This window comes from Lithobates pipiens, unplaced genomic scaffold (genome assembly GCF_037356315.1).
Source record: "Lithobates pipiens isolate NorthernLeopardFrog02 unplaced genomic scaffold, aLitPip1_a1.2 Scaffold_16, whole genome shotgun sequence".
Classification (NCBI taxonomy): domain Eukaryota; kingdom Metazoa; phylum Chordata; class Amphibia; order Anura; family Ranidae; genus Lithobates; species Lithobates pipiens.
Window position 1 is genome coordinate 269,400,280 of NW_027507748.1, and position 27,884 is coordinate 269,428,163.

General features: G+C 41.1%; 1 protein-coding gene across 2 annotated transcripts in view; it reads right to left on the minus strand.

Moving 5' to 3' along the window:
- Positions 1-5,498: 5,498 nt before the first annotated feature.
- The window catches only part of ACACA (acetyl-CoA carboxylase alpha), a 480,408-nt gene continuing 458,022 nt past the window's right edge, over positions 5,499-27,884 (minus strand). For both annotated transcript variants that reach the window (XM_077481395.1, XM_077481394.1), the window contains exons 54-55: positions 16,979-17,115; positions 5,499-10,604 (exon numbers count right to left, since the gene is read on the minus strand). In XM_077481395.1, coding sequence (XP_077337521.1) covers positions 10,478-10,604; positions 16,979-17,115 — 264 coding nt within the window. In that variant the 3' untranslated portion in view covers positions 5,499-10,477. The remainder of the gene's footprint in view (positions 10,605-16,978; positions 17,116-27,884) is intronic.

Consider the following 27,884-nt stretch of genomic DNA (forward strand, 5'->3'; position numbering starts at 1 on the left):
TTACTACAGAGCATTTTGTTCACAGGGTACTCCTGGCTTATCTCTAACTTTTACATTTTCTAGAGAAACATATGTTGCCATACTTAACATTTTTATGCCTTCATACAACAAATGACATGGCTTAAACACATTATACCAAAACAGTCAAACATTCTCAAATAATTATCACCTTAAAAAAATGCAATGAAAGGGGTTGCAAAGGCAATGATGTACATAAGATTTTAGGTTGGAAACACGTTTTTTACCATGTTCCCGCAAGTGGTGGGAACTCAAGATCAACAACTCTGGTGCCATTTATTCTGAATGGCAAACCAACACACCCTGAAAAACATGCCTCAAAAATAGGGCATTTTGGCATACCACAAAACACAGATAGGAGCCATCTATGCGTTACGATGTGCTACTTGGGAAAAAAAAATTTCTCTGCAATTTCTCCTGTATTCTGGTGTGTTGGCAGCCCATCCAAAATGAAGGCGAAACATGCAAAATAACATGTTAATGAGCATCAGACGGGGGTGTAGATGTCCTTGAGAAAGCTGCAGGACGTCTGGCACCTGGTGTGCAATATAAGGGGAAACTATAATAATTTTTTTTTATACACTTGCTGAATTTTACAAAAAAAAATACTTATTTTTAAAAACCTTGTTTCTGTGTATTCTTTTCATCTGTATAGGTACATGGGGGCAGCCCTATTTTCTTAGTACACAGTGGTGCATCAGGGTTGTGTTTTACCTCCCCCACCTTCTCACGATACAAGCCTAGGAGTAGGTTTGACGTGACAAAAAAACACAGTCAACATGACTTGAGATCTTAATGGCTTTCTGTATTTCAATGGAATTATTTAACAGCTACTAAGATATGTTTCTACAAAACAAGCAATAATGTAAAAATGATACAGAAAGCATTAAAAAATGTAAAAAATACTATAAATAAAACCTTTCTTGAGAGGAACATGGAGACTGATTTTGCCCGACTTATTCTGCAAATGCTAGTTGTGGGGCTGCTGGCTTTGATTTTAAGTCACTAACTTGGAACAAGTATGAAGGCAAGGACATTTGCCTTTCTTAATCTGCATACTCATTCAGGCTCAATGACTCTGGCCCAGGATTGGCTCCACAATATAGGCAACTAGCTCTTTCAGATGGAGATATGCAACGCAAGCCCCTATGTTTCATGTATCTCGCGAAAGGTTAATTTTTTAAGTAAATAATACAATAAGTTAAGCGCTGACCAAAAATACACTATAGTTTCCCATCAAACTGGCACTGAAATATGAGATAGGTGCATTTTGTCTTGTGATAATAGGAGATACAGATGGCAGCATATCTTAATCTCTATAATTCCTCCACAGACAAACTGCACTGGTCGGTTGGAGATATTCTAATGCATTGTGTCAGTGAAGAGATATGCAGTGTGGAATATGTCTCGGCATACAGATCCTTACAGGTCATGACCATGCATTTGAATTAGAGCATAGAGCCCTAATTCAAATCTAAAAAAAAGAATCTTTAAGTGGTTGTACCATCACCAACAGAATAATCATGTGAGCACAATATAATAATTGTTTGTACCTTGCACACATGCTTGTAGCAGTCACGTTAAAACAATGTAAAATACACAAATGATGTCAAGAACTGTCAACCCCATCCTAGTCTAATGGGTGATAAGCCACAAACATCCATGTTGCATTTAAAGGTCTGAACATGCCTGTAGTGTTGTATCCTGTTCAGCACCTCTGATAGTTTCATAAAAAATGCCAGTTATGACCCACTGACTTGTCAAAGAAATCAGCTAAATAATAATGCAAGAAGTAATAGCAGTCTTGCAAAAACTCAACTATAAAAATTAGCTACGTCAGCTGAGTGATCAGTGTCACATTTGGACCCATCAATGCATTTACAGTAACATCAATTTACCAAAAAAACAAAAATCAAAGAAAATCTTTAATGGTAGAGACACAGCATAACAACCAAGAAGAACACTGTGTGTGCCACATACCAACGTCCTCAAGAAAAAAAAAAATATTAAGTCAGTGCATTTTTAACCTGTAATACATAATAAAAACTGCAACATTCTAAATTATGTTAACACAAGCCATAGGGAAACTGATTGTAGCGTCATCTTAAATATATACTGGCCAGAATTACTCCAGTTGTGTCTGTGTCTGTACAAATTATAGCAGCACCAACTAACCATCCAGGTTTAAATAAACATTGTTACAACACATGTCCTCAAACTGTGCGCTTTGTTGCTTACATAGCGAATGTAAACATTATAAGATGACACTTCACTCTTTATTATGCCATTATAGTGTCCTCTATACATAGTTTAGAGTTCTGCACAAGTGTGTGTAACTTTGTCTTTGTAATCCACTGGGAACATAGCAATGTGTGTGGTTGCTTCCTGAACACTATATGGCTCACTCCTCTAGATAACCAAGCGGGCATCCAATGCTAATTGTCAAGCTTAAATGCGGAATGAAAGAAAACAACTTTACTCGAAGAGAACCTATCACTAAGATTTCTCTATTCATCTATCAAAGGTTAAAAATCATATTTTACAACATGGCAGACAAGTTTTCTTTTAGAGAAAACTGATCATGATAGAAATAGGCAAAAAAAAAAATCTATTCAGACATTACATGAACCACAAAGGGTTCTCAAATATATATAAAAAGATTTTTTATTAATCCCAGTATATTAAATTTAGGACAAGACATCTGCTGCAAGTTGGTACAGAGCAGTGACCATTTGCACTCAAAACACCCTTCCATATGACATGCCTAACACCATTGCCTAAGCTTACCTATACTATTTAGACCTTTCAAAATAAATATGTCATAGTACATATTTTTCAATGTCATGGCCAATAATAAAGTGGCATTTCAATGTCATGGCCAATAGAAAAGTGGGACACGTTTCATAGACCTGGTCATATATATGATATTACCAACTTATAACCTTTTAATGACTTGTCTTAAAGTGGTTGTAAACTTTAGAAGGATATGATTTGCTAATTTTTCAAGTCTATAGTGTGTATTAGTCTAAATCCAAAGCACCAGCACCAAGTGTGGTTCCTCTCAGATCTCTCCTCTCTGTGCTATCTGCACGAGTCACTGATAAATCTCTTATCCCTTGTACACACGGTCGGACATTCCGATGCAAAATTTCCGATCAGACCGTGTTGTCGGATAATCCAACCATGTGTGGGCGCCACGAATGCTCAGATCATGCTCAGATCAAATTCCTAGACCAAAGCTATTGGCTACTAGCCTGAACGTAGTCCCGTCGTAACTAAATTACGTCATCATGTTACGAACGATCGGATTTTCTGTCAACTTTGTCCGGCCATGTGTATGCAACACCAGTTTCAGATTTTGTTGTTAGAATGTCCGACCGTGTGTACCAGGGCTAAGGCGACACAATAATAATAATGAACAATAATCTGCCCACCTCAACCTGCAAACAGCTCTGCATGTGTTCTATGAGCCTGTGTAGAGTGGGAGTGTGTCCCTTCCTTCCAATCATCTAGCAGATATCAGGGAACTCATGCTCTAGCTCTTCAGTGTGTGTGACATCAGATTCCCGACCCCAGCTTTCTGTTGCTGAGAAAAACCCTTTGACCTGGGTATTGTAGAAGGCTCTACAGAAGAGATGGTTGAAGATAAACAGGTACAACTAATGTAGGAGGATTTGTTTAATCTCTGCGTATCAAATAAGGCCAGTCACTTCACTGGGTATAGGTAAGGGTTTACAACCACTTGAAATGTTATATATTGGAATTAACAGAAATCAATTGATCTGATATGTAACTGCATGTGTTAACTGTAAAGTCCAAATAGATTTTTTTTCTTTAAATTGTTATAAAAGGGCAGATGTGGTACTGATCTGACCAATTTTTTGTATACATGTTAGAAATAGGAGGCTGCCATTGCAGACTTGCTTTTGAAGCTGCCTGCTCTGAGGCTGTGTAGGGACATGTATTAAGACAATAAACATGCACATGCTTGTTCCCGGTAAACAGCCCACTAAATGATGAAGAAAATTAAAGCCCTGGAGCATGAATTCTGAAAAACAAGTCTGTAATTGCAGCGCCTGTATTTTTGTCCTTTCAGGTGCCTTTTAAAAATTTGTCTGGAAACCCTGAACTGACGTGTTCCTATTTGGCAGCTAGGGACCATATCAGTGCTCATGAGTTCAAGGAATCCCAGGACACGTAAGGTCTTAAGGTCAACCTCTTTTAGCATAAACCTTTATGAGAGATTAATAGTGTAATCTTAGTAACTAGCTAACTTAAATAAAACGATCTCCAGACACAACAAGGCATACATTTACTAGTATACTGTATGAATAGCACTTACTGAATGTTTGGCAGAACATACAGCATCCCTTTAAGAACTGCATTATCTGATAAAAGCAATCTCATAGCATCATCACAAAACTAAAGACATGTTAAATATGAAATGGCAAGAACAATGTAAACTGTATAAACAATATAAACCACTAAAACAGAATTGGGAATGTTCAGACTGCAGGTAGGTGCAAATACCTTTTAAAATGGTGTTTTGTTCTAAACCTAATTGGAGGTTTACTGGCTGTAAAATTCTTTACCTATAGGAAACCTTTCAGACTGCCAGTACTGAAAAGGCTAGTTGGTTGGCTATCACAAATGACCAATGGCTACAGCACTTGCATACTTTTTACAGGCAAGTGAGAAAGACTAATCCCACTAAGGTAAAACTGGTCCCACTAAAATTCGTCCCACTAAGGAAATGGCAGCTGGGCTTTGAAAAACAATAGAACAGGAAGTTTCCTGCAACCAATCATAAGTGGGTTCAACTGCATGCGACTGGCCAGTGCATGATCAAGGTCAAAGTAGCTCCCATTGAGCTCATCTTTATTTTCAAAAACTCACTATATAACAACACTATTCAGGACTTGGGCGAACTTGCCATAAATTAGTGAACATGACAAGATAAGACAGAGACACACACTCAAACCAGAAGGTGAAAGATTACATTAAAATGGGCAGTCAGAATGAAGTATCGTACAGAGGTGTAACTTTGGAGAATTTACAAAAACTGAAGATTGCAAAATCTTGTGTAGCTCTGCATAGAAACCAATCAGTTTCCAGAGTTTATTTTCAAAGCTTAATTGAACAATCTAAAGTTAGAAGCTACAACATACAGGAAAAGTAAAACTGTGAGAGCAAAGATACATGCACCCCTATCTATGTGGCAGATAATGTCCGAAGCGAGCTCAGTCGCAGTTCATTAGTCCATAAATGGAGCATAGAACAAAGTAAAAAGTGATGGTGGTAGGCGGCAGCTGTCCTAAGAGAGAAGCCAGCTCTGTATAAGGAACACAAGGGAACAAAAGGAAGTGCCACTTAAGTGCAATACATTTAGTTTGGTTTAATGATACAACAGGTAATGCACTTACAGTGTCTGTAAGTGCATTACCTGTTGTGTCATTAAACCAAACTAAATTTATTGCACTTAGGTGGCACTTCCTTTTGTTCCCTTGTAAAGTTAGAAGCCGATTGGCTACCATGCACAGCTGCACCAGATTCTGAGTGTTCCAGTTTTAGTAAATCTCCCGCATTAAAACATAATCTTAAAAACTGTAAAACGTTCTCCAAGATACATGTAAAATTGCCATATTTATTACAGAAAAATAAATTGGAATAAAGTAGTATTTGAGGCTGATTAGGGAGGGATAAACAGTGTAATATTACAAAAGCAACACGGCATTAATTACTATCGTAAAATGAGCAAATTGCCGAGGATTTCTTGGAAGATCAAGTCATTTGCTTGGGCTGACTTGGCAAGCTCATTGTAGTGTAGCAGCCACGCAACTGAAAGCCCCCCCGCTGATGATAAATAGGCCATAAGAGGAGAAAAGGAAACTGTGGTTACTGTAGCGAATTCCCTTTTTGGGAAATGTGCCTCATGGTCTTATAAGCCAGAGACAAAAGAGACAAATAACCAGAATATCACAGTAAGATGCATATAACTACCAACTTTCTCACTATAGACCATGTACCCACAAAATCTTTAAATGTAAATAAAATAGCTAAAAATACAAAGTCATATGAATCGAAAATGTATGTCTAAAATTTTTGTATTTATATATTTGTAGGTGTGTAAATTATTCACAGCTTACTGTGGACACCAACACAGAAATTAAAATAAATATAATTTTGTTTTTCTTTTGTGTGTTGATGTCCACAGTAAGCTGTGAATATTACTGTATCTATATCACATTAGGCTATGGCTAACACCATATTATTCAGCCACGCTTGGAACCTAATAGAACTAGTCTTTATAATCCATCATTAACACTATTTCTGCTTTGCCAAGTCTGGTTTCAGGATTTAATATGCAAACAATGAATATAATGTTGCATTTAGTCCTTGCCCTCGTATTATGTTCCACCTCTACTGTCTGTAGAAAATTGAAGGATGGCGATTTACGGTAAAGGATCTTCACGGTCCATTTTAAAATGGTCTTATTATGTATCTGTGATATATACTAGGAAATAAAAGTGTGCGTGAAGAGATCCTGCTTTCCTCTGCGAGCTATTACATACATTTTTATTTGACTGTTGCTGGGGCTACCGGCACTTGTGAGTGGCAGCGAGAAACAAACCACTGACAAGTGATGCAGTCACCTGAGCAAATGAAAATAAATTGTGTTTAATACTCCATAGAGAGATGGATTTGATATATTTTAAACATTTCAAGTGTCCTTTAATTTAGTGCTGACATGGCACAGACAGGCACTGACACATTTCTCGGTATGTATTTGTATAATTTGATGGGTAGGAGTGTTATTTCACAAAGGTCAATGAATATTACACAATTGTTATTTCTCGTAATGAGATGCTGTAACATGAAATTCTGAAGCGAAAAATATATTGTTGGCTTTAATGTGGATGATTTGCATGCATGCTGTGAGTTTTTTTTTTTTTTTCTTTTAAACACCTCCACAGGTCTGGTCATTTTGTTGAAGAGGTCAATGGATATCGTTAGACACTCTGCTTGTGCAAGGTAATGAATCCAATGGCTGGTATGCATGGATGTAGGTCACATGATTGGGTAGTAGAATAGATCTTGGGAGGAGCAGAAGGCCATTAAGGAATTCTAAACTAGATATATACAGCTTTTATTTAACTCGTCTGAAAAGCTCTTGCTTGGTTTCTTCTTTTAGGGAAAACTATATTATTTTTATTTTGAATTAATTCCTTTGAACAACTGGTGGCAATGTTTGAAAAAGCTTGTTAGTCGGTTCCGTTTGTAGATATACTGACTGCATAGCCATCTTTGCACATTAAATAAATCTTTTAGATACAGTCAGGAAGCTTTGTCCATTAAATGCAGCATGAGAGTGCTTCCTGACAGCCCAAGAAAGGGAAGTCACCAATTTATGCTCCTTCACTAGTTCTCTGCTCCTGCTTGGTTGCGCAAATGAAGCAAGCTTCCCATGTATGGGAACGTATGTGACCTCCTCTATGTGACAGTACTCGGGACTGAACACCATCACATGGTGGGGTAACAGCATTAACCCTCAGGTAAGTTCTGAAACTAGCTCATATTCAGGGAAAATTCCTGCAGTGGGGAGCTGGCAAGAAAGTGTGGTTCAGTAAGTATAACTTACTAGGGGATTAAGCTATCAAAATTTTTTTTTAATCTGCCTTGCATAGGCAGGTGGGGGTTTCTATTTCGGTTACCCACCGACAACAGGTGAAAGTAAACAAAATTTAGTTTGAGCTGGCGATGTTCCCATGCCTATGGTGCAGACACTGCTAATGGTTAGCTGCTGGGGTAAAGGCAGGTCTACATAACCTGTCCCTCTCTATTGCAAGAAATGGAATGCTTGGTGCAGGCGAGTATTCTTGTTTATGTAATAGACATGCAATGCTGCCCATCCTCTCTATTGCTTATATGCAGTTTTATCATTCCTCTCCCTCAACTCTATCCCACAGCTTTCATTGAGACAATGCACTTTATTGTCTCATATTTTAAGAAGGAAAGCCAAGTGATTGTGGAGACATCCACCAAGCTTTAAGACAAGGGTGCCCAACCAGTGGCCCGTGCAGCCTTCTGATGTGGCCCGCGACCTCCTGCTTTGGGATAGCAGGTTCTCAAGCCCAGATCGTGGGCTGCCATCCCAGAGCAGTGTTTTAAATGAAGCCAGCGGTAGATGAAGCAAGCAGCTGCGGAGGGAGCAGAGCCACCATTACAGATGCTTCCTGTATAGCGCCGGCTCCTGTCCTGGAGTGATACAAAATGCATTCTGCCTGGGACAGCAACAGCCAGCGATACCTGAATGGAAGACTGTTATTAAAGGTACGTTTATTACTATAAGCAGTGTATATATGGGCATATCTGTTCTGCAGTGGTTACTGGGCTGCTTTCAAACTGATCCGGAGGTGCAGCACACTGCACCTTTGGGTTACCTGCACTGAGGCATAGACTTCTGTTATTATCTGCGGGTTTGGTGTGCTTTCAGAAAGTGCACCACACCTGCAGGAAAGCCATATGTGCACTGTACTGCACCCGCAGTGCAGGTAAACTGCCGCACATCAGTGTGAAAGCAGCCTTAGGCCCCTTTCACATGATCGGTTCAACCCACGCGGACCCTCCATTCACCTCTATGGAATGGCAGATGTAAATGGACTTGTGTCCATTTGCACCCTCCTACCTCCAATCCGATCCACTAATAAAATAAAAAACAGAAGGGGATCCCTCCCCTTCCATCTGGTTGGATCGGATAGGGGGGCCCACAGAGTAGAGCAGACTGTGTCCATGTCCGCTCTGCATATACAAAGCGGACATGGATCTGTCTTCTGTCTGCTCCACTTATTGTGGCCCACGACAAAGTCTCTTAAGTCGCCCTCACTCTTCAAAAGGTTGGGCACCCCTGCTCTAAGAGGAACAATCTGTAAATCTGTATATGTAACTTAAATATGGTACGTCAAACATTTAAAACATGAAAGTTACATGATAAAAGTACCTTAAAATGGTTCTAAAGGCAGAAGGTATTTTATTTTATTGCATTTTAAGCCTCAAGATTAAAAACCTTCTGTGTGCAGCAGCCCCCTCTAATACTTACCTGAGCTCCCTCTCAATCCAGCGATGTTGCATGAGAGCCACGAAGTCCAGGTACTCTCCCTAGTGATTGGCTAAGACACAGCCATTGGCTCCCACTGCTATCCATCACCAGTCAGTGAGTCTATGAGGAAAAAGAGGGGGTGGGGTCGAGCCGTGGCTCTGTCTCTGAATGGACACACAGAGCAGCAGCTCCGCTTGGGTGCCCCATAGCAATAACTCGGCAGAAAGTGCCGGAGAGGGACCTAAGAAGAGGAGGATCTGGGCTGCTCTGTGCAAATCCACTGCACAAAGCAGGTGAGTATTTTTTTTGTTTGTTTAAAAATATTAAAGACTTTAGTATCACTTTAAAGTAAACACACAATAAGAAAAAAAAGTGAAAATTTTGAATACACAGTAGATTACATAAGTAAAAGCTAGTTTGTATAATCAGTGTTAACAGAACAATGGAAATAATGCCCTTCTCTGCCCTTAGTTGTCAGTACTGTACCCAAAAATGCATTTTACATGTTTCCATTTATTTTATGTCATTTTTTTGTTTTGTACTTATACAAATATATTTGAAGCAGCCATGGGTACTTTAGGATTTACACCCAACAACCCTCCTAATTCTCTGATAAAAAACAAATAAAAACAGAACAGTGTTTTTATATAATAGATGTGATGTAGCTCACATTGTACATTTAAAGGGGAATACTTGAAATAATTTAAGTAACTCACATCAAAAAATATAAATAAAAGCTATTTTAGGTATAAAATACTTTCAAGTGCTTTCGTTAATTGACACATAGAAAGAATAGCAGGATGTTTTCACACCTGCAATATGAGCAAAGTTTCAGATGATAAGATGGTCATTTCTTTTTGACCAGTAACAGTCATTGTTATTTCGACCTACACAAGACTCCAACTCTTGAGGATATCATAAATAATTGACTTGACTTTTGTAAACTATGAACATGTTTCCAGTTCTAATTCAAAGCTACTGAAGATGTATCCCTGTGTTTTTACAACCAGTGTATCAGAAGGCAGAACATATTCCATACACTAGGGCTGGTATAATAAAATGAACGCACTGCCCACAGCAATATTTCAACATGGCAAAGAGATATAAGAACGGAAACCTGTTTGGCCGCCAGACTACTACTTGTCATTTCTCTAGTGTTTTTATATTGGCCATACTCATGATAATCACCTACAGTGTCTTCTATCATGAAAACATATATGCATGATACATCTGATCATAACTCAGCAGCACACAAACACAATTCTACAGTACATTTTATACATTAGATGTAACCGTTTCTTCTATATTTCATAGTCCTTGCATCCGGTGCAGAGTCTGTGAATTGGAGACCTGACAAGACTTCTATGTAGATGGCGGGGAGTCCATGGTTGAGAGAATGCGAACTATTTCAGCTCTCTGAGTTGGGGAAATGTGTTGTGTCATGTGAACAATAGAATCCATAGCAACTTCAGGGTTTTCTTGAACCAAGCTGAAAAAACAACACACAAAAATGTATTCTTTTTAGTACAAATACTTGAATATTACATGCATGTTAAAAGCATCCACACAAATTAGGACCCATGATCATAGCACTTTAAACATCGATTAAAGAAACATTGAAAACAATACCAAGTATCTATACTTTTGTGGGAAGTTCCACAAGCAAAGTTCTACAAATTACGTAAAGCCACTTGCAGTTAAACTGTGACTAAATGCATTTTTTTGGGGATTCAGAAAGAGTGGTGAGGGGTTAGAGTCCCTCCCAGGTCTTGATTGTTGTCTTTGTCCCCATTCAGGAAATGTATCCCCTTTTGTATCCCCCATCCCCTAATTGTCTTGATCACCAATGTGTCTGGAAATTGAGCTGGGAAATTTTTTTTTGAGCAGAACAGTAATAGAGTCGAAATCTCCTAATATGGACACTTGTCCCCATGACGACTGTCTAAAAGGGCATTACATGGGAAAGATGTCCTCTCACTTCCTGTTGAGTCTTCAGGACAGGAAGTGAAGGGAAATATCACTAATGTCAACGGTTTTAACCTTTCATTACTCTATTCAAAAAATGTATAACAAACTTTGAGTTCATATATACTTTAAGGCTTGGTGGGCCTTTATTAACCTACACTACTGTCCTGTAGCTCACAGGCAGGTATATGTGGAAATCTTTCTTCCCTTTGACAGCAGGCAGGAATATGTAATTATTGTAACACTTGCCCCTATAGATATTATGATGGTACCCCCAGCTTCACATAGACTTGTGACACATAAGTAACATTTAAAAGGTGCAGGGGGATTGCTCCAATGTAATAGCTAGCAATGATTCATAGCAGAATAAACCCAACACATTTCTGCTATGAATCAGTTTTACCATTAAACACCTTGGACTCTTAGCCCCTGTACACACGGTCGGAGATTTCCACAACCAAATCCGTCGGATTTTGTCCGTCGGATCTTGTCCGAAACTGTTGCATACACGCGGTCGGGCAAAGTTGGCGAAAAATCAGATCTTTCAGAACGTGATGACGTAATTTCGTTACGATGGGACTACATTCAGGCTAGTAGCCAATAGCTTTGATGTAGGAATTTGATCTGAGCATGCGTGGCACTTGGTTCGATGAAAATGCTCTACACATGATCGGATTAGGTCCGTCCGGCACAGTTGGTCGGGAAATATTTCCAACATGTTGGAAAATTGGGTCGGACGGAGATTCGGACGGAATCAGTCCGATGCATACCATACACAGTCAGATTATCTGACGACACGGTCCGATAAGACTGATTCCGACAGATTCTCCGAGCGTGTGTACAAGGGCTTAGACTTTTGATTGGTGCTCTCATTGAATTTTACATATGTGGATTCGCAACTCTGGGTCCTTTCCGGGGGTTTTCCACATGTTGTGAAGTGCTGCTGCACTGGAGCCAGGTACCAGTTGAGAATTTCAATGACCCTTAGACCCTTGTGTTTGAACGTGTGAGGGGCTGTTTGATGTGTCCCCCCCCCCCCCTCCATAGCCCTGCCGCCTAGACCACAGCCTTATGCAGAAATGTGACCCTACTTGTTATACAAATGAGATTCCTTTCTACAGAGCATATATACTTGATATCATTTACTAAATGGCTATTAGCCATGCATGCTTGTAATTTGCAGCAAGAAAAGAAAAATGGCCCCAAGTGAACTAAACAATTCAGGGAAAGTCTCACCGCCTTCTAAATGGTACACAGGTGAAAGGTACCCTGATAATTGCAAGCTAAATGTCAACATCTGTACTGTAAGAGCAGTTTTCATTAGACTAATCTTCATATCTTGATCTGAGCTAGCAGAGAACTCCTCATTCTTTCTATAAATGTGAAAAACTTCTGTTAAATTCAGCCTTGTTCCTATGCAGCATTTCCCCAATCAGGTAAGGTGAGACTCTTATCTCAGATGACAGGTGCCTAGATACATCAGGGATAATGTCTCACCTTAGCATGAGGCCTGCCATTGTCTCCCACATCTCCACAATGCCTCTATTCTCCTGATCATTGAACTGCTTCACTGCTCTCTGCAATCGATAACTGCAGACAGTGTCAGCGAGTATCTGTAGTAGAAGCAAGGTGGTGGGATGTATGTGAGGTTAATACGTTTCATAATCCTATTGTGTTTTATTAGTACCATTTTGTTATCCAAAAAATCCTAGAGAAGTTGTCCCATCAGAAAAATGGCAGATATTGACAGATTTGGTTCTGACCTGCCATTTTAATAATGCTGTGTATGGGCACCTGCCCATCCAAACACTTTACGAGATTTGATAGACTCCAAAAGCATGTATAATCTGGTACACCTTCATTAAAAAGTGACATAATCAATTTTTTTTGTATTAAAGTGGCATTAAACTCATGTTGCTAACTCAAGAAGTAGCATCTATTGCCTTCAACCTCCTCCAAATCACGAAATGCCTCTTTTTTTTTTGCTGCCTTGATCTGACTTCCTATTAGAGGGTGGCTATGTTCATTCTCCATGGTCCAACTCTATGTAGGAATGTGGCCACCTTCTTTTACTCACTCCCAAGATGGATTAAGGACTATGGGATGTGTAGTGTGCATATAGCAGTGCATGTAATTGCAACTAATGTGCACTCATTCAAAACAAATGTAAGTAAGGGGGGGGGGGGAGTATAGGTTCTGGAGCTTACAGATGACATTACAAAGAGGATGGGAACAAAACAAAAATGCATTAATAAACATTAATTATAGGGTCACTGAAGTGCTTGTAAAGAAAAAATAATATTTAAAAAATGTAACAAACATCATGTCATACTTACCTGATCTGTGCAGTGGTTTTGCACAGAGCAGTCCCGATCCTCCTGTTCTCTGGTCCCTCGCTGGCGCTCTGGGCCCCTCACCCTTGCTCAGAGCCCCCATAGTACTACTCGCTCCCGAGCAGGCTCATTATGTACATAAGACACAGAGAGTGCATCTTGGCCCCACCCCCTGCTCCCGTCTCACTAGCTGTGATTGACAGCGACTCCTGCTGCTGCATCTCAGCCAATCAGGAGGGAGAGACCCAGGAGAGCCTCAGATCTCTTGCACATCACTGGATTGAAAGTAGGCTTAGACAAGTATTAGGTAGGCTGAGGGAGAAGCATAGAATGCATAAAGGTAAAAAACCTTCAGCCTTTACAACCTCTTTAAGTAGTGGATGTTTATGGATTATTTTGGAGGAATAAAGATATCGTTAAATGTCACTCTAAAGTGCATTTTCACTTTTGCAGTCAAATGTGAGAAAACTCCACCATTCATTTTGCATACTGTGTGAATGGGAACACATAAGAATTTTTTTTTTTTTTTTTTTTTTTTTTTTACCTTTAAGAGGTTTTTCAGGTGAAGGTGTTAGGTGTTATGGCTGACTGCATTTTTTTTTGAACAATGTCAGAGTGAGCTTGTCCCAAGTCTATCTTCATTAATATACTGTGGAAGAAGCCCAGCCTCTACAAGTTTAACCCTTTGTTAGGACAATAATACAATACATTTACAACTGATAATGAGAATCTGCCTGCACAGTACATGCATGGTTATTTTTGGCAAACAGAGCTGTCCAGCCCCCTCATAAACAAAGTGAGCTCTGCAGAACATTAAAAAGGTTAATCTGCCAATTTTAAATATTTTTGAAGTTATACTATGTGAAAAGGACATGTACCAAATATGCAAAAGTGGAAACACACTTTCTTGGCACCAACATGGCAGCATAGCCATGCCTACTTCCACCCACAGAACCAGTGCATAGCTATAAAGAGTTGGTGCCCACACAACAGCATATTCCCTTCTTTGCCTCCAAGGAACTTGCAGTCAGTGTAATGAGAAGAAACCCTTACCTGTCACCTTTGATGGTTTTGTGCATAGGTTCAGCCTCTCCTGTAGCGCAGTCCCCAACTGTGGGATGCTAAAGGCTCTGATAAGGCTCCTCTTCTGTGTATCTTTTGTGGTGAAAAAATTGGGTGCTAAGTAGCCCTGGCTACACTGCTGTATGGGGGACTATGTTCCTCAGAAGTGCCCTCCTTGTCTGGAGCCTGCCTCACAAAAGTGAGTGGATCCATGGAACTGCGTCACCGCATTTCCATAACAAGTATGTTTTTCAAATTTTTTGGGAATTTATCTGTGAATGCCCATATAAGTTGGGTGTTATTTCAGATGGGCAGAGGCTGCATTGTGTTCCAGTGTGCATTCTAGTGGCCATCGTAAAAGGAAAAGCTAAGAATCCACATTCAAGGGCAGTAGCCCTCACTATAGCTAATTTTAGTGAGATGGCTGTAGCTTACTCATGTTCTTAAAAGATAGGATTTCTTTAAACTTACCACCCTATTAGCTAGTCATTGGTCTACCACATATATGCTGCCATGCTGGTGCCAGGAAAATTGAAAATTGTATCAAATGCTTACAGTAATTCTCCTTTCCTGGTTCCAATCCCTGGCAGCATACTAAACACACCCTGTTCGTTCCTAGCAATGTACAGGGAGTGGGCTGTTGTGTGGGCATCAACTCTTCAGGTTCTGTGGGCGGAAGAAGATGTGGCTACTACCAAATGTATGCTGCCATGAATTGGTGCCAGGAAAGGAAAATTACGGTAAGTATGTGATACAGTTTTCCGTATGTTCAGTCTACAGCCATCTCTTTTCTTCTGACATTTTAGAAGTTGCTTCATTGTACCATGGTAGAAAATTGTTCATGTACAGAATAACCCAGATATGCAGAGTATTGAACACCATGCCTCCGGGCAACTGACTGCTTTTGCTAACAGATTTTTTTTTGCCCCAATGCTGGGATTTAAGTTAATGAACTACCTGAAATTCGCTATGTAGGTAGCCCAGCTAGACTCTTCCTACCCAACACACTTCAATCAAAGGAGTCAGAGGGAAATTTTTTAGCTGAACAGCTACTGGATCCAATCAGATGCAGCCATTGTTCGAGTATTTGGAATACAGTAGGCACAGTGGGAGATTCATCCATCCTCACTGTATGACATGGCTGGAGAAATCTGTTCAATCATTTTTTTTTTCGTTCAGTTTGCAGGCTGAATGCAGAAAATACAACAGTGTATGGCCAGCTTATTTATGAAAAGCCTCCCAATTAGCACTCAGGAAAGAATAAAAATGCTTGTGCAGGTTTCAACAGAGCAGCAGGTAAATAACTGGAATAAACATTACAATAGTCCTACTATATTCACCTGGAGAAGGTTTTTCTCAAAGGGACGTATACTTAAAAGCTGAACTGCAGGGGGAAAAAATCCTTCCTTGCGTTGCAATGGTTAAATGCTCATGAATGTCTAGTGCATCAGTAGTGAGGACTTTAACCTACATCATCCATAAGTCCCCCAACAGCCAGTGCTCTCCTCTTCACCCCGACATTCTGACTTGAAGGCAGTCCCTCGAAATCCTCACATACAATGCAGAGCTATTAGCCCTTGTACACACGGTCAGAGATTCAGACGGAATGTGTCCGATCAGACCGTTTTGTTGGATATTCCGACTGTGTATGGCCTACATCGGACTGTTTCCGTCGGAGTATCTGACGGACCAAGTTTTCCAACTTGTTGGTAAAATTTTCAGACAAAATGCTCCGATCGGACATACTCCGATCATGTGTAGAGAATTCCGATCGGACAAAGTGCCACGCATGCTCAGATCAAATTCCTACACCAAAGCTATTGGCTACTAGCGTGAACGTAGTCCTGTTGTAACGAAATAACGTCATCACGTCGGATTTTCCGACAACTTTGTCCGACCGTGTGTATGCAACAGTTTCGGACAAAATCGACCGATTTGGTTGTCGGAATCTCCGACCGTGTGTACAAGGATTTAGACCTGCTTTGTAGTTGATGACGTCAGAGTGCCTGCAACCATTGAGCTGCCTTAGAAAAGAGACTGTAGGGGTAGTTGCAAAGTGTGAAAGGAGCGAAGGACCAAGTAAGTAAAAGTCCCTTTTACAGTTATCTTTGCCATAAACAAGCATTTAACCCTTGAATTGGGAAAAGAGGATTTTTTCTTTGCCCTGGTGTTCAGCTTTAAGCTTCAGCTTTGAGGACAATCACAAACTATGAACTGCTGCCCCAACCATAGCTGCTGATTTCACTTAGTGTCATCTATAGCTCAAACCATGCTTTTATACCTTAAACTGAAAATCCAAGTGATACATTATGCACATGAAGGAAAATATTTTTTAACACAGACATCATACTTATATGGATCTTTTTGGATAAAAAAAAAAAAAAAAAGTGAACAGATTCTACTGCACTAAAGTGTTGTCACGTTTATCTATTTCAGTGGATAGAACAATACTGAAAGTAATTAATTATGTAAATTTCAAATGAATACATTCCTCTAATATTACCTGCGGATTTGTTTGAGGATATAGTCTCTGGAAATGTACTTGATGTTTTCATCAACCACTGAGCGGACCCCCTCCTCCTCCAACAGCTGCTTCTCCAGCCATTCAACAACATCCTTATTATTATCCCACAGGTATGCCTGGAAGAAGAAGATTGTGTATGTTCTATTCAGTTGGAAGACATTTACTACATTAATCCTTCATTTCTGATATTGCACAATCATGTTAGTAAACATAAAAGCACCTAGCCACCTTCAAATTTGTATTTTGTTACTTGTTAAAAATAGCAATGAATCTGAGTGACACATTCTGTACCATTGGCACCTGTATTAAAGCACATCAATATATACAATATATTACCAAAAGTATTGGGGCAACTGCCTTTACAAGCACATCAACTTTAAAAGGCATGGCAGTCTTGGTCCGTAGGGTTCAATATTGAGTTGGCCCACCCTTTGCAGCTATAACAGCTTCAACTCTTCTGGGAAGGCTGTCCACAAGGTTTAGGAGTGTATCTATTGGAACGTTTGACCATTCTTCCATAAACGCATTTGTGAGGTCAGGCACTGCTGTTGGACAAGAAGTCCTGGCTCACAGTCTCCACTCTAATTCATCCCAAAGGTGTTTTATTGGATTGAGATGAGGACTCTGTGCAGGCTAGCCAAGTTCCTCCACCCCAAACTCGCTCATCCATGTCTTTATGGCCCTTGCTTTGTGCACTGGTACGAATGATCTGATGGAGGGAGGATTATGGTGCGGGATTGTTCTTCAGAGGTTGGGCTTGGCCCCTTCGTTCCAGTGAAGGGAACTCTTAAGTCATCAGTATACCAAGACATTTTGGACAATTCCATGCTCCCAACTTTGTGGGAACAGTTTGGGGTTAGCCCTTCTTGTTCCAAAATGAGTGCGCACCAGTGCACAAAGCAAGGGCTATAAAGACATGGATGAGTGAGTTTGGGGTAGAGGAACTTGATTGGTTTAAACTTGACTGATAGAACACATTTGGGATGAATTAGAGCGAAGCCAGGCCTTCTTTTCAACATCAGTGCCTAACCTCACAAAAGCGCTTCTGGAAGAAAGGCCAAACATTTCCATAGATGCACTCCTAAACCTTGTGGACAGCCTTCCCTGAAGAGTTGAAGCTGTTGTGGCTGCAAAGGGTGGGACAACGTAATACTGAATCCTCAGACTAAGACGGGAATGCCATTAAAGTTTATGTGGGTGTAAAGGCAGGTGTTTTAATACTTTTGGTAATATAGTGTATATAGATATGTAGATAGTACACACACACAAAACGTATATAGAGTAATCATCATAACGAAAGTTATTGAGCAATATCATCATCCTGATTCTGCACTTTTCCCATATACACTTAACCTGTAAATATTTAAAACAGCACTTCCGGCTTTATAGCAATTTAACTTTCATGCACTCCATCTGCAAAGCTGCTGCTAACAAAGCAAACAGAATATTGGCATGCATTAAAAAGGGATCAACTCCAGAGATAAAACAATAATTCTCCCGCTCTACAAGACTCTGGTCCGGCCGCACCTTGAGCATGCTGTCCAGTTCTGGGCACCAGTCCTCAGGAAGGATGTACTGGAAATTGAGTACAAAGAAGGATAACAAAGCTAATAAAGGGTCTGGCGGATATTAGTTATGAGGAAAGGTTGTGAGCACTGAACTTATTCTCTCTGGAGAAGAGACGCTTGAGAGGGGATATGATTTAAATTTATAAATACCATACTGGTGACCCCACAATAGGGATAAAACTTTTTTGCGGAAGGGAATTTAACAAGACTTGTGGGCACTCATTAAAGTTAGAAGAACAGAGGTTTAACCTCAAACTACGTAGAGGGTTTTTTACTGTAAGAGCGGCAAGAATGTGGAATTCCCTTCCATAACCGATGGTCTCAGAGGGTGGCATCAATAGTTTCCAAAAAACGATTAGATAGTCACCTGAATGACCACAACATACAGGGATATACAATGTAATACTGACATATAATCACACACATAGGTTGGACTTGATGGACTTGTGTCTTTTTTTCAACTTCACCTACTATGTAACTATACGGACCTGTTAATCATAGGGAATGCTTATTTTGAAATACTTTCCTGGAGGCATAAAGGATTAGGCACACATTTTTATTTCATTCTCTCGACAATAGGGGATGAAAAAAACACAAACAAAAAAAAACATCTTTAAACCCACTATGGCAAAATATATATAAATATTGTATTCCGGGTTAACGCCTGTAATGATAAGTATATGCATTTCTTTTTATTTCATGTGCCTTATATAAATTCATATGCAACGTTTACATTCATCCCAACCTGTCTAGAAAACATGACAATTACATGGGATAGGTCGCTTTTTATTTATATTGTTTAAACATAACCCCCTCAACAAAACTGTTACTATAACTGCCTAAAAATTGTTAAAGGTAAATTAAATTCACATTTAAAAAAAAATCACGGACAGGTAGTATTTTTTTTTTTACAGAAGACCCAGTGGTTTCTTTTGTCATAGCTGCTTTTTCCTGTAACGTACACTGAGCCACGCATGCACAGCTCAGCGTACATTTATGGTACTGCTCTGTGCTGTGATGATGATGTCATAGCAGCAGCATATATTGCTTTATAGTTGGAATAAATGACAAAATCAACACTATAATACAAAGAGCGAAAAAAGTATTGTTACCCAAGGCAACCAATCTAATTCCGTCTTTCAGCACTTTATTATAGCCATGAAAAATATAAAATGATTTATCATTCATTTGTTATTTGGCTTGTTAAATAAAAAGTGTAGCGAGAATACAAACGTAGCTAAAGATGGGAGAGTTGTGTTTGCACGGGCTTAAAGCTGAACTCCATTGTGATAAAACAAATATAAAATGAATGTGGTTATGCATTAATTTACAAAAAATTATTAAATGTATATTTATATGCAGTTTGTGCAACTACCTAAATCTTACTTGGTATCATCCCCTATAAAGCATCACTCGGACCGGGAGCAGAAGGTTGCGGCGATCAATACCAAGCTGAGGGCAGCAAATAGACTTTGTTGGTTAACTGTAGTACATTGTACAGCCAGGCAGGTTTGCGCTGCGCTTGCACGGTCTTATGGGGCTGTATAAAATCTCAAGACAGAAATACAAATGCAGCTCCCAAATACGATATGTGATTCATTTGTGTACTTAGCTACCTGGAGGTCAGCTTTAAGCACCTTGTGCTAAAATAATCAATCAGTTGTAATTCATGTCACATGACTGGCCTGATCACCAAAGAGGCCGTTACATACATATATTTCTTTATAGAAAAAAAAAAACAACCGTGATCTTACCAGTAACACATTTTAGCTCAAACGCATATGATTCTTTGCATCTCATTTGTGTTAAACAAGCATTTTGTTCCATTTGCTTCTATAATATGAAACTCTAATATAAATGCAATTGCTGATTTGACTTTATGATGGTACAGCATATAAAGTTACTACATGAAGATCTGTCAATAAACAAGATGGCCATGGCCCGTTGAACCTTTGGTCCAACAATAGAAATAAGAGAAACACTATAAACACAATCCAAGGTGAATCAATGTAATCGTGTACATTTTGTAGTGTAGGGCAAATATTAGATGGCTTTTGCATCAGTTTTCAGGTGGATCTCTTTTTTCAGGTTATGTACTTAATCATCCTGACCACAATAACACATATCTAAGTAGCATGCTCATTTATGCATCCACAGGTTTAAAAAAAATAACCAACTGGAACCATAGGGAAATATTCAGTTTATTCTCTTGCAATGCGTGAACTGTAGACACAATAGAATGTTATAACAAAAAATGGACTGTCAGTATGAACCTTCTATAGCCAACTATGCATGATAGGTATATTTGTGACACTTCTAATTTGGCGCACAGGAGTTGGTTTACTAAAACTGGAGAGTGCAAAATCTGGAGCCGCTCTGCATAGAAACCATCAGATCTCAGGTTGTTTTGTCAAAGCTTAAGAGCCGGTTCACACAGGGGCGACTCGTCAGGTGACTTAGCCGCCTGACAAGTCGCATCCCGCTTTGTGCAATGGAACTGTTCTTATCGGAGCGACACAAGTCGCTTTGACTTAGAAAAAGGTTCCTGTATGACATTTGGGGCGACTTGCATTGACTTCTATACAGAAGTCGTTTTGCAAGTCGCCGCAGTGGTCGCGTCCAGGTCACCTGAGGCAGTCACGCTGTAAGTCGTGCTGCCTCAGTGTGAACCGGACCTAATTGAAGTTAGAAGCTGATTTTCACTATGCACAGCTGCACCAGATTTTGCACTCTCCGGTTTTAGTAAATCAATCCCACAGTATCAATTAAAAGCACGTGCCTGCAAAAAATAAAAAATAAATAGGCAAGACATATTATATAGTTGCCAGGAGTAAACCACAGGAGTTTCCAGCCTCCAAATTCAGCGCCTAATTCGTAATGTACCAAGTAGCGCAATATATTACAGCATGGATGTTTTAGCACTAAAAAAGAAAAAATTTACAATGTGTAATCTCATGGCCCTAATTTATACATTATTCCCAATACTAAACCTTACCACTTATTCTTATTCCTCCCCCTAATTTACCAAGGACAAGTGTGCAAATGAGGGCTTACTGTATTATTCTGACTTTCTGACCTGCATACCTGTTCCAAGTCAAAGAGATGAAGCCAGGGTGTCCGCATACAGCTAGGCAACTTATACATTCAAATGGCAGTCCCCATAAGGCTCCGGAATGGCCTACTTGGAAGATAATTTGTGATTTTACAATAGTGGGATGTACGATGGGGAATGTTTGCAATCGACTGTACATTAAACTAACTTTGATATCAGCAGACTTCACATATTACTGTAATGAAATTCATAGTTTGTATATTTCGATCAGTCTAAAACCACAACCCTAAATAGAAATTGAAATTTTGTTTCCAAACTGTGTGACACATTTATATGCCCAAATACATTTCAGGAAAATGAGACATCTGCTAGACATCGATCTGCGGAATTCTTTTACTGCACCTGCATGTCTTACCTAGATAAAAACTCAGCTAATTTAGATCTAGATGCAAGGCATTTTGGGTAGTTAGCCCTCAGATTCCAACTTTCCATCTTGACGGATGGATGACCACATTATCATTTAAGAGTGTTTAAAACCTAATAGCTGCTCTCACTCCTCATTTTCTTTACAAATCATTTAGAAATCAGTTTGTTTTGCCTACCACAAAGCCAAGTTACTACCATTAGCGCTCATTCATATTTATGCAATTTTGCTTGGGTAATTAAACACAGGGTTCGTGTGTTAAAGGCAACATTTTTCTCTGGTATGGCTAAAACAAAATCTCAACAATGCAGAGTTTAGTGTGTAGCATCATCGTGGGCTTTTCTTGGTAAATTTAAGCACTGCGGGAGACGATGGACCATGCAAACTAAAACCCCTATTCTATTTGTTAATTATACTACATTAGCTCATACGTCTCACTGCCATCCCACTAAGCTGGAAAGCGGTGTGTGGCTGTAAGATTATGGAAATAATTGCTGTTTCTGAGAAGGGACATTATTGTAGCTTGACTTTTCTAAAATGAAAAACAGAAACTCTTTCTCTTTAAGCAGTGGTGCCTCCTCTTTGGGGACCCCTACATAATAGATTTTTGACACCATTCAGTTTTGACTGTATCAAGACAAAGCACATGTAGATACGTTTTTGTAAAAGCTGAAGTCTCACAAGAATATACAAAAATCATAATAATCACAGTGAAGATCACAAACAGGCTTGCTCAATTACTGGACAGTGGTTAGAGGAAAAGCAATGCTTTACTGATTGCAGAACAACTTTGTAAGTCGGCAATTTTCAAAATTCCCTATAGGTTTGCTGAAACCACTGAGAAAAAGAAAGAAAGGGGGATGGTGAAATCTAATACAGTTTTTCAAGCAAAAAAATTCAATTTGGAACTTTACTGAATAGGAAGTTAAAAAAAAAAAATCCTTTCTGGCCAACCCCGCATTAATAGCCTTGTCAAGAGGGATAAATTGAGAATAGTAGAAGAGCTAAGTTGGCTTACCTTTAGAAGTGAAAGAAAGCCTAGGCATACGGTCACGAGAATAGTTGAGCTCACGCCTCCTATGAATGCATCTCTATCTGAACATGAAATTAGCCACGATCTGGGTCAATAAAGCGGAGCTCCACCCAAAAGGGAAAGCTCCGCTTGTTCGCATTCTCCCCACCTCCACTGCCACATTTGCTATATTTTGAGAGGGGGGGTGGGGGTGCGGATACCCTGTTTTGTCAGGTACCTGCTCCCACTTCTGGATAAGATCGCTGTTCTGTGATCTATGACATTTCTGGCTCCTCCTCCTTCCTCCCGCTGCGTTCTGGGACACACAGAGGTCCCAGAAGACAATGGGACCATTCAGAAAGCGCAGCTTGCATAGGAAAGGCTTCACTTCCTGTTTCCTTTACTACAGATGCTGGCGCCTGCACCCAAAGGCGATCGACGAATCGGCTACGGGTGCTGACATTGCAGGATCCACGGACAGGTAAGTGCCCTTATATTAAAAGTCCACAAATATAGTAGTTCTAAAGGCTTAAGGTTTTTTACCTTAAGGCATTCTCTGCATTTTAATTTTCATGCTGTACTTTCTCCTTTATTCGCCTAGGCTAATGATTAGACTGTACTCACGTTGATTACCAGGATATCATATCACAAATCCCAGGAGTCTCTGGGTACATTTTTTGTTATTATCGCAAGATTTATGTAAATGAGCGGTTGGAGGAGGTTGGAGAGGCATGTCTATTTTGGAGGAAGTGTCAGAATAGTAAATAAAGGGATTGCCCCGTGGTATGCTTAGTGCGAAGGCACAAGATTTAGAAGCGTGTCATGGGTTTGCAGCTTCTGATATTGTAAAGAATTGTAAAGCTTAAAGAGGAACTTCAATTATGCTATACAGCAAAAGATCACATTTATAAGCTATCCTTTTATTTCCTTCAGTTTTGTTTTGGAGTAAATGTATGGCTAAACAAATTACATAAAAGTTGTGTTGGGACAAAAAAAAAAAAATATATCCAATCTACTACCAAAATAAAGCCTAAAGATCCACCAGTAACATACCCTATATTGTCAAAAGTATTGGGACACCTGCCTTTTCACACAAATTAACTTTAATGGCATCCCAGTCTTTGTCAGTAGGATTCAATATTGAGTTGGCCCACCCTTTGCAGCTATAACAGCTTCAACTCTTCTGGGAAGGCTGTCCACAAGGGAGTGTGTCTATGGGAATGTTTGATCATTCTTCAAGAAGCACATTTGTGAGGTCAGGCACTGATGTTCACTAGAAAGCCTGGCTCACAGTCTCTGCTCTAATTCATCCCAAAGGTGTTCCATTGTTAAAGTTCAGGTGCATTTAAAAGTTGACATCCCAATACTTTGGGATGTCAATACATCCCAATACATCCCAATACTTTGACAATCTAGTGTACTTCCTGTCTAAATCTGGCCATAGATTGAAAGTAAACCAAAGTTCGGAAAAAATAAAAATGTTCTTTGATCGAACATTCGATTGCCTGCTCGTTATATCAGAAATTGTCCAGCAAATGAAATCAATTTTTTGTTCATTTTCAACATTAAACATGGCTTTTTCCCAACAAATTTATACTACTACTCCTACTGCTCATGTGCATTTCACCTAAAATTAGTTTGTTGGAATGGCTGGCCTACAAATGATTAGAAAATGGTTTGTTCAACTTTAAATTTCTAACATGTTCATTCATTCATTTTAAACCTTGAAATGTAAATCGCCTGTTGCAGTAAGCACTCGCTATACGAAAATGAAACGACTGGTCTACCTACTGACCGACTGGAGTTTTTCTTTTGATGTTCATCTATGTATGGCCAGCTTTAGGGTGGCTTCACTTTATGGAGTAGCAATAAAGCCAGCAGCATGGTCAATCTGTGGAGAAGGTAGTGTAAGACCCCTTTCCCACTGGGCCGTTTTTCAGGTGTTTTTCAGGCGCTTTAGCGTTAAAAAAAAGCACCTGTAAAGCGCTTGAAAGAAGCTTCATTCCAATGTGAAAGCCTGAATGCTTTCACACTGAGATCCCTTTCACTCTGGGGCATTTTTCAGGAGCTTTAGCTTTAAAAAAAAGCGTCTGTTAAGCGCCTGAAAGAAGCCACAACTGCAATCCCAATGTAAAAGCCCGAGTGCTTTCACACTGAGGAGCTGCGCTGGCAGGGTGTCAAAAAAAGTCCTGCAAGCAGCTTCTTTGCAGCGCTTTTGAAGCGGTGAATACACCGCTCCTAAAGCGCCCCTTCCCATTGAAATCAATGGAAAGCACCTGCAAAACCCCTAAAAAAGCACATAAAAAGCACAGTGGGTGCTTTTAACCCTTTATTTGGCCACTAGCAGGGGTTAAAAGCGCCCTAATAGCGCTCGAAAAACGTTGGTAAAGCGCTGCTAGTTTAAGCGGCACTTTACGAGTGTTTTTCGGACGCTGACATTGTGAAAGGGCTCTTAAAGCACTTGGGCTTTCACATTGGGATTGCAGATGAGGCTTCTTTCAAGCACTTTACAGGCACTTTTTAGCGCTAAAGCGCCTGAAAAACACCTGAAAAAGCCCCAGTTTAAAAGGGGTCTAAAGCTAGCCATGCACTAATAGAATTTGATTAGAATTTTATTGTTTTAAGAATGCTTGTTATATTTTCTTACTCCCGTTTTTGACTGCAATAATTAGTTAAATTTTGATGCACTTTTGAATGACATTCAAAAACAGGATTCATGAAGTCATTAAGCGTACTGGGAATTTTTGTATAGTCAGCATTAGATGTACTAGCAAATTTAGACCAGTGACGTGTGCCACAGCTGGCATGCAGAGTCCTCTCTGTGGGCACATGATACTATACTCAAGCCGCGTACACACGTAGCCGTCTGTCCGACATACTTAGTCTGGCGGACGTCCGCCAGACTGTCCGTCGGAATTTCCGAACGGGCACACACGGCACTTTTTCAGCGGACTAATACGGCGTACTAAGTCCGCCGTACTAAGTTCGCCGTACTAAGTCCGCCGTACTTTCGAAATAAACGGACTCGCCCACACACGCGGAGGAAAGTCCGTTCATTTCGAGCGCGTCTCCAGGTAGGCGGGGCCCGCGAAGGAGACGTCGCTGGCCCCGCCACCTGGTATGGACTTAAATTGGAACCCCCAACGCCGAAAAAAAAATCGGCGTGGGGGTCCCCCCCAAGTCCACAACAGACCCTTGTCCGAGCACGCTACCCGGCCGGCCAGGAAAGGGGGGCGAGCAAGCGCCGCTCCTTCTGAGCCGTACCAGGCCGCGTGCCCTCAACATGGGGGGTGCCCCCCCACCCCAAAGCACCTTGTCCCCATGTTGATGAGGACAAGGGCCTCTTCCCGACAACCCTGGCCGTTGGTTGTCGGGGTCTGCGGGCGGGGAGCTTATCGGAATCCGGGAGCCACCTTTAATACGGGGGCCCCCGGATACCGGCCCCCCACCCTACGTGAATGAGTATGGGGTACAATGTACCCCTACCCATTCACCTGTAAAATAAAGTACAAAAAAAACACAACACACGAGATAAAATACTTTATTGCACAGCTCCGGGGGTCTTCCGTTTTCGGGGGTCTTTTCGCCGGACTCCTCCGCTATCTTCTTGTAGCTCTTTTGCTAGCGGAGGAGTCCGGCTTTCTTCCTCGCCGCCGCCCTCTCCTTCCGACTTCGGGGGTCTTGTCCCCCTCTTCGGTTCTTCTGCCAGGCCACCGCGCCTTCTTATAGCTCTTTTACAGGCGGTGGCCCGGTCTTCTGTCGCCGCCGCCTTCCGTTCTTCTTCTTCTTCTCCTGGAGATGTTGACTCGACGCTCTCTCCGGCCACAATGCCAGGGACGCGCTGCGCTGCCACTTATATAGGGACAAGGGGCGGTGTCACATGGCTTTATGTCACATGGGTTGGTGTCACATGGTGACCCCGCCCCCTTACGATGTCACAGTCCCCATGTGACATCAACCCATGTGACATAAAGCCATGCGACACCACCCCTTGTCCCTATATAAGTGGCCGCGCAGCGCGTCCCTGGCATTGTGGCCGGAGAGAGCGTCGAGTCAACATCTCCAGGAGAAGAAGGAGAAGAAGAAGAAGAAGAAGAAGAACGGAAGGCGGCGGCGACAGAAGACCGGAAGAGGGGGACAAGACCCCCGAAGTCGGAAGAAGAGGCCGGCGGCAAGGAAGAAAGCCGGGCTCCTCCGCTAGCAAAAGAGCTACAAGAAGATACCCCCCCATGTTGAGGGCACGCGGCCTGGTACGGCTCAGGACGGGGGGGGGGGGGGGGGGCGCTTGCTCGCCCCCCTTTCCTGGCCGGCCGGGTAGCGTGCTCGGACAAGGGTCTGTTGTGGGCTTGGGGGGGACCCCCACGCCGATTTTTTTCGGCGTTGGGGTTCCCCTTTAAGTCCATACCAGGCGGCGGGGCCAGCGACGTCTCCTTCGCGGACCCCGCCTACCTGGAGACCCGCTCAAAATGAGCGGACTTTTCTCCGGGCGGGAAAAGTCTGCTCATTTCAAAAGTACGGCGGACTGGCACACACACGGCCGGATTGTCCGCCGAAATGCGAGCACGGCAGATTGGTGTGCAACACGGCATTCTAAGTCCGCCGTACTTTCGGGTCAAAAAAGTATGCCGGAGGCTACACACGGGGGGATTGTTTGGCGGACTTGAGTTTGCCGGACTTTTACACCGGATTGTTTGATCGTGTGTATGCGGCATCAGAAGAAGAGTGCACGCTGACCGGCCACAGAACTATGCAGTGGGTGCCAGCCGCCGTCAATGCCCACGCTCTCTAATCCCTCCCTATGCACAACAAACACTTACAGCAGCGCTGTT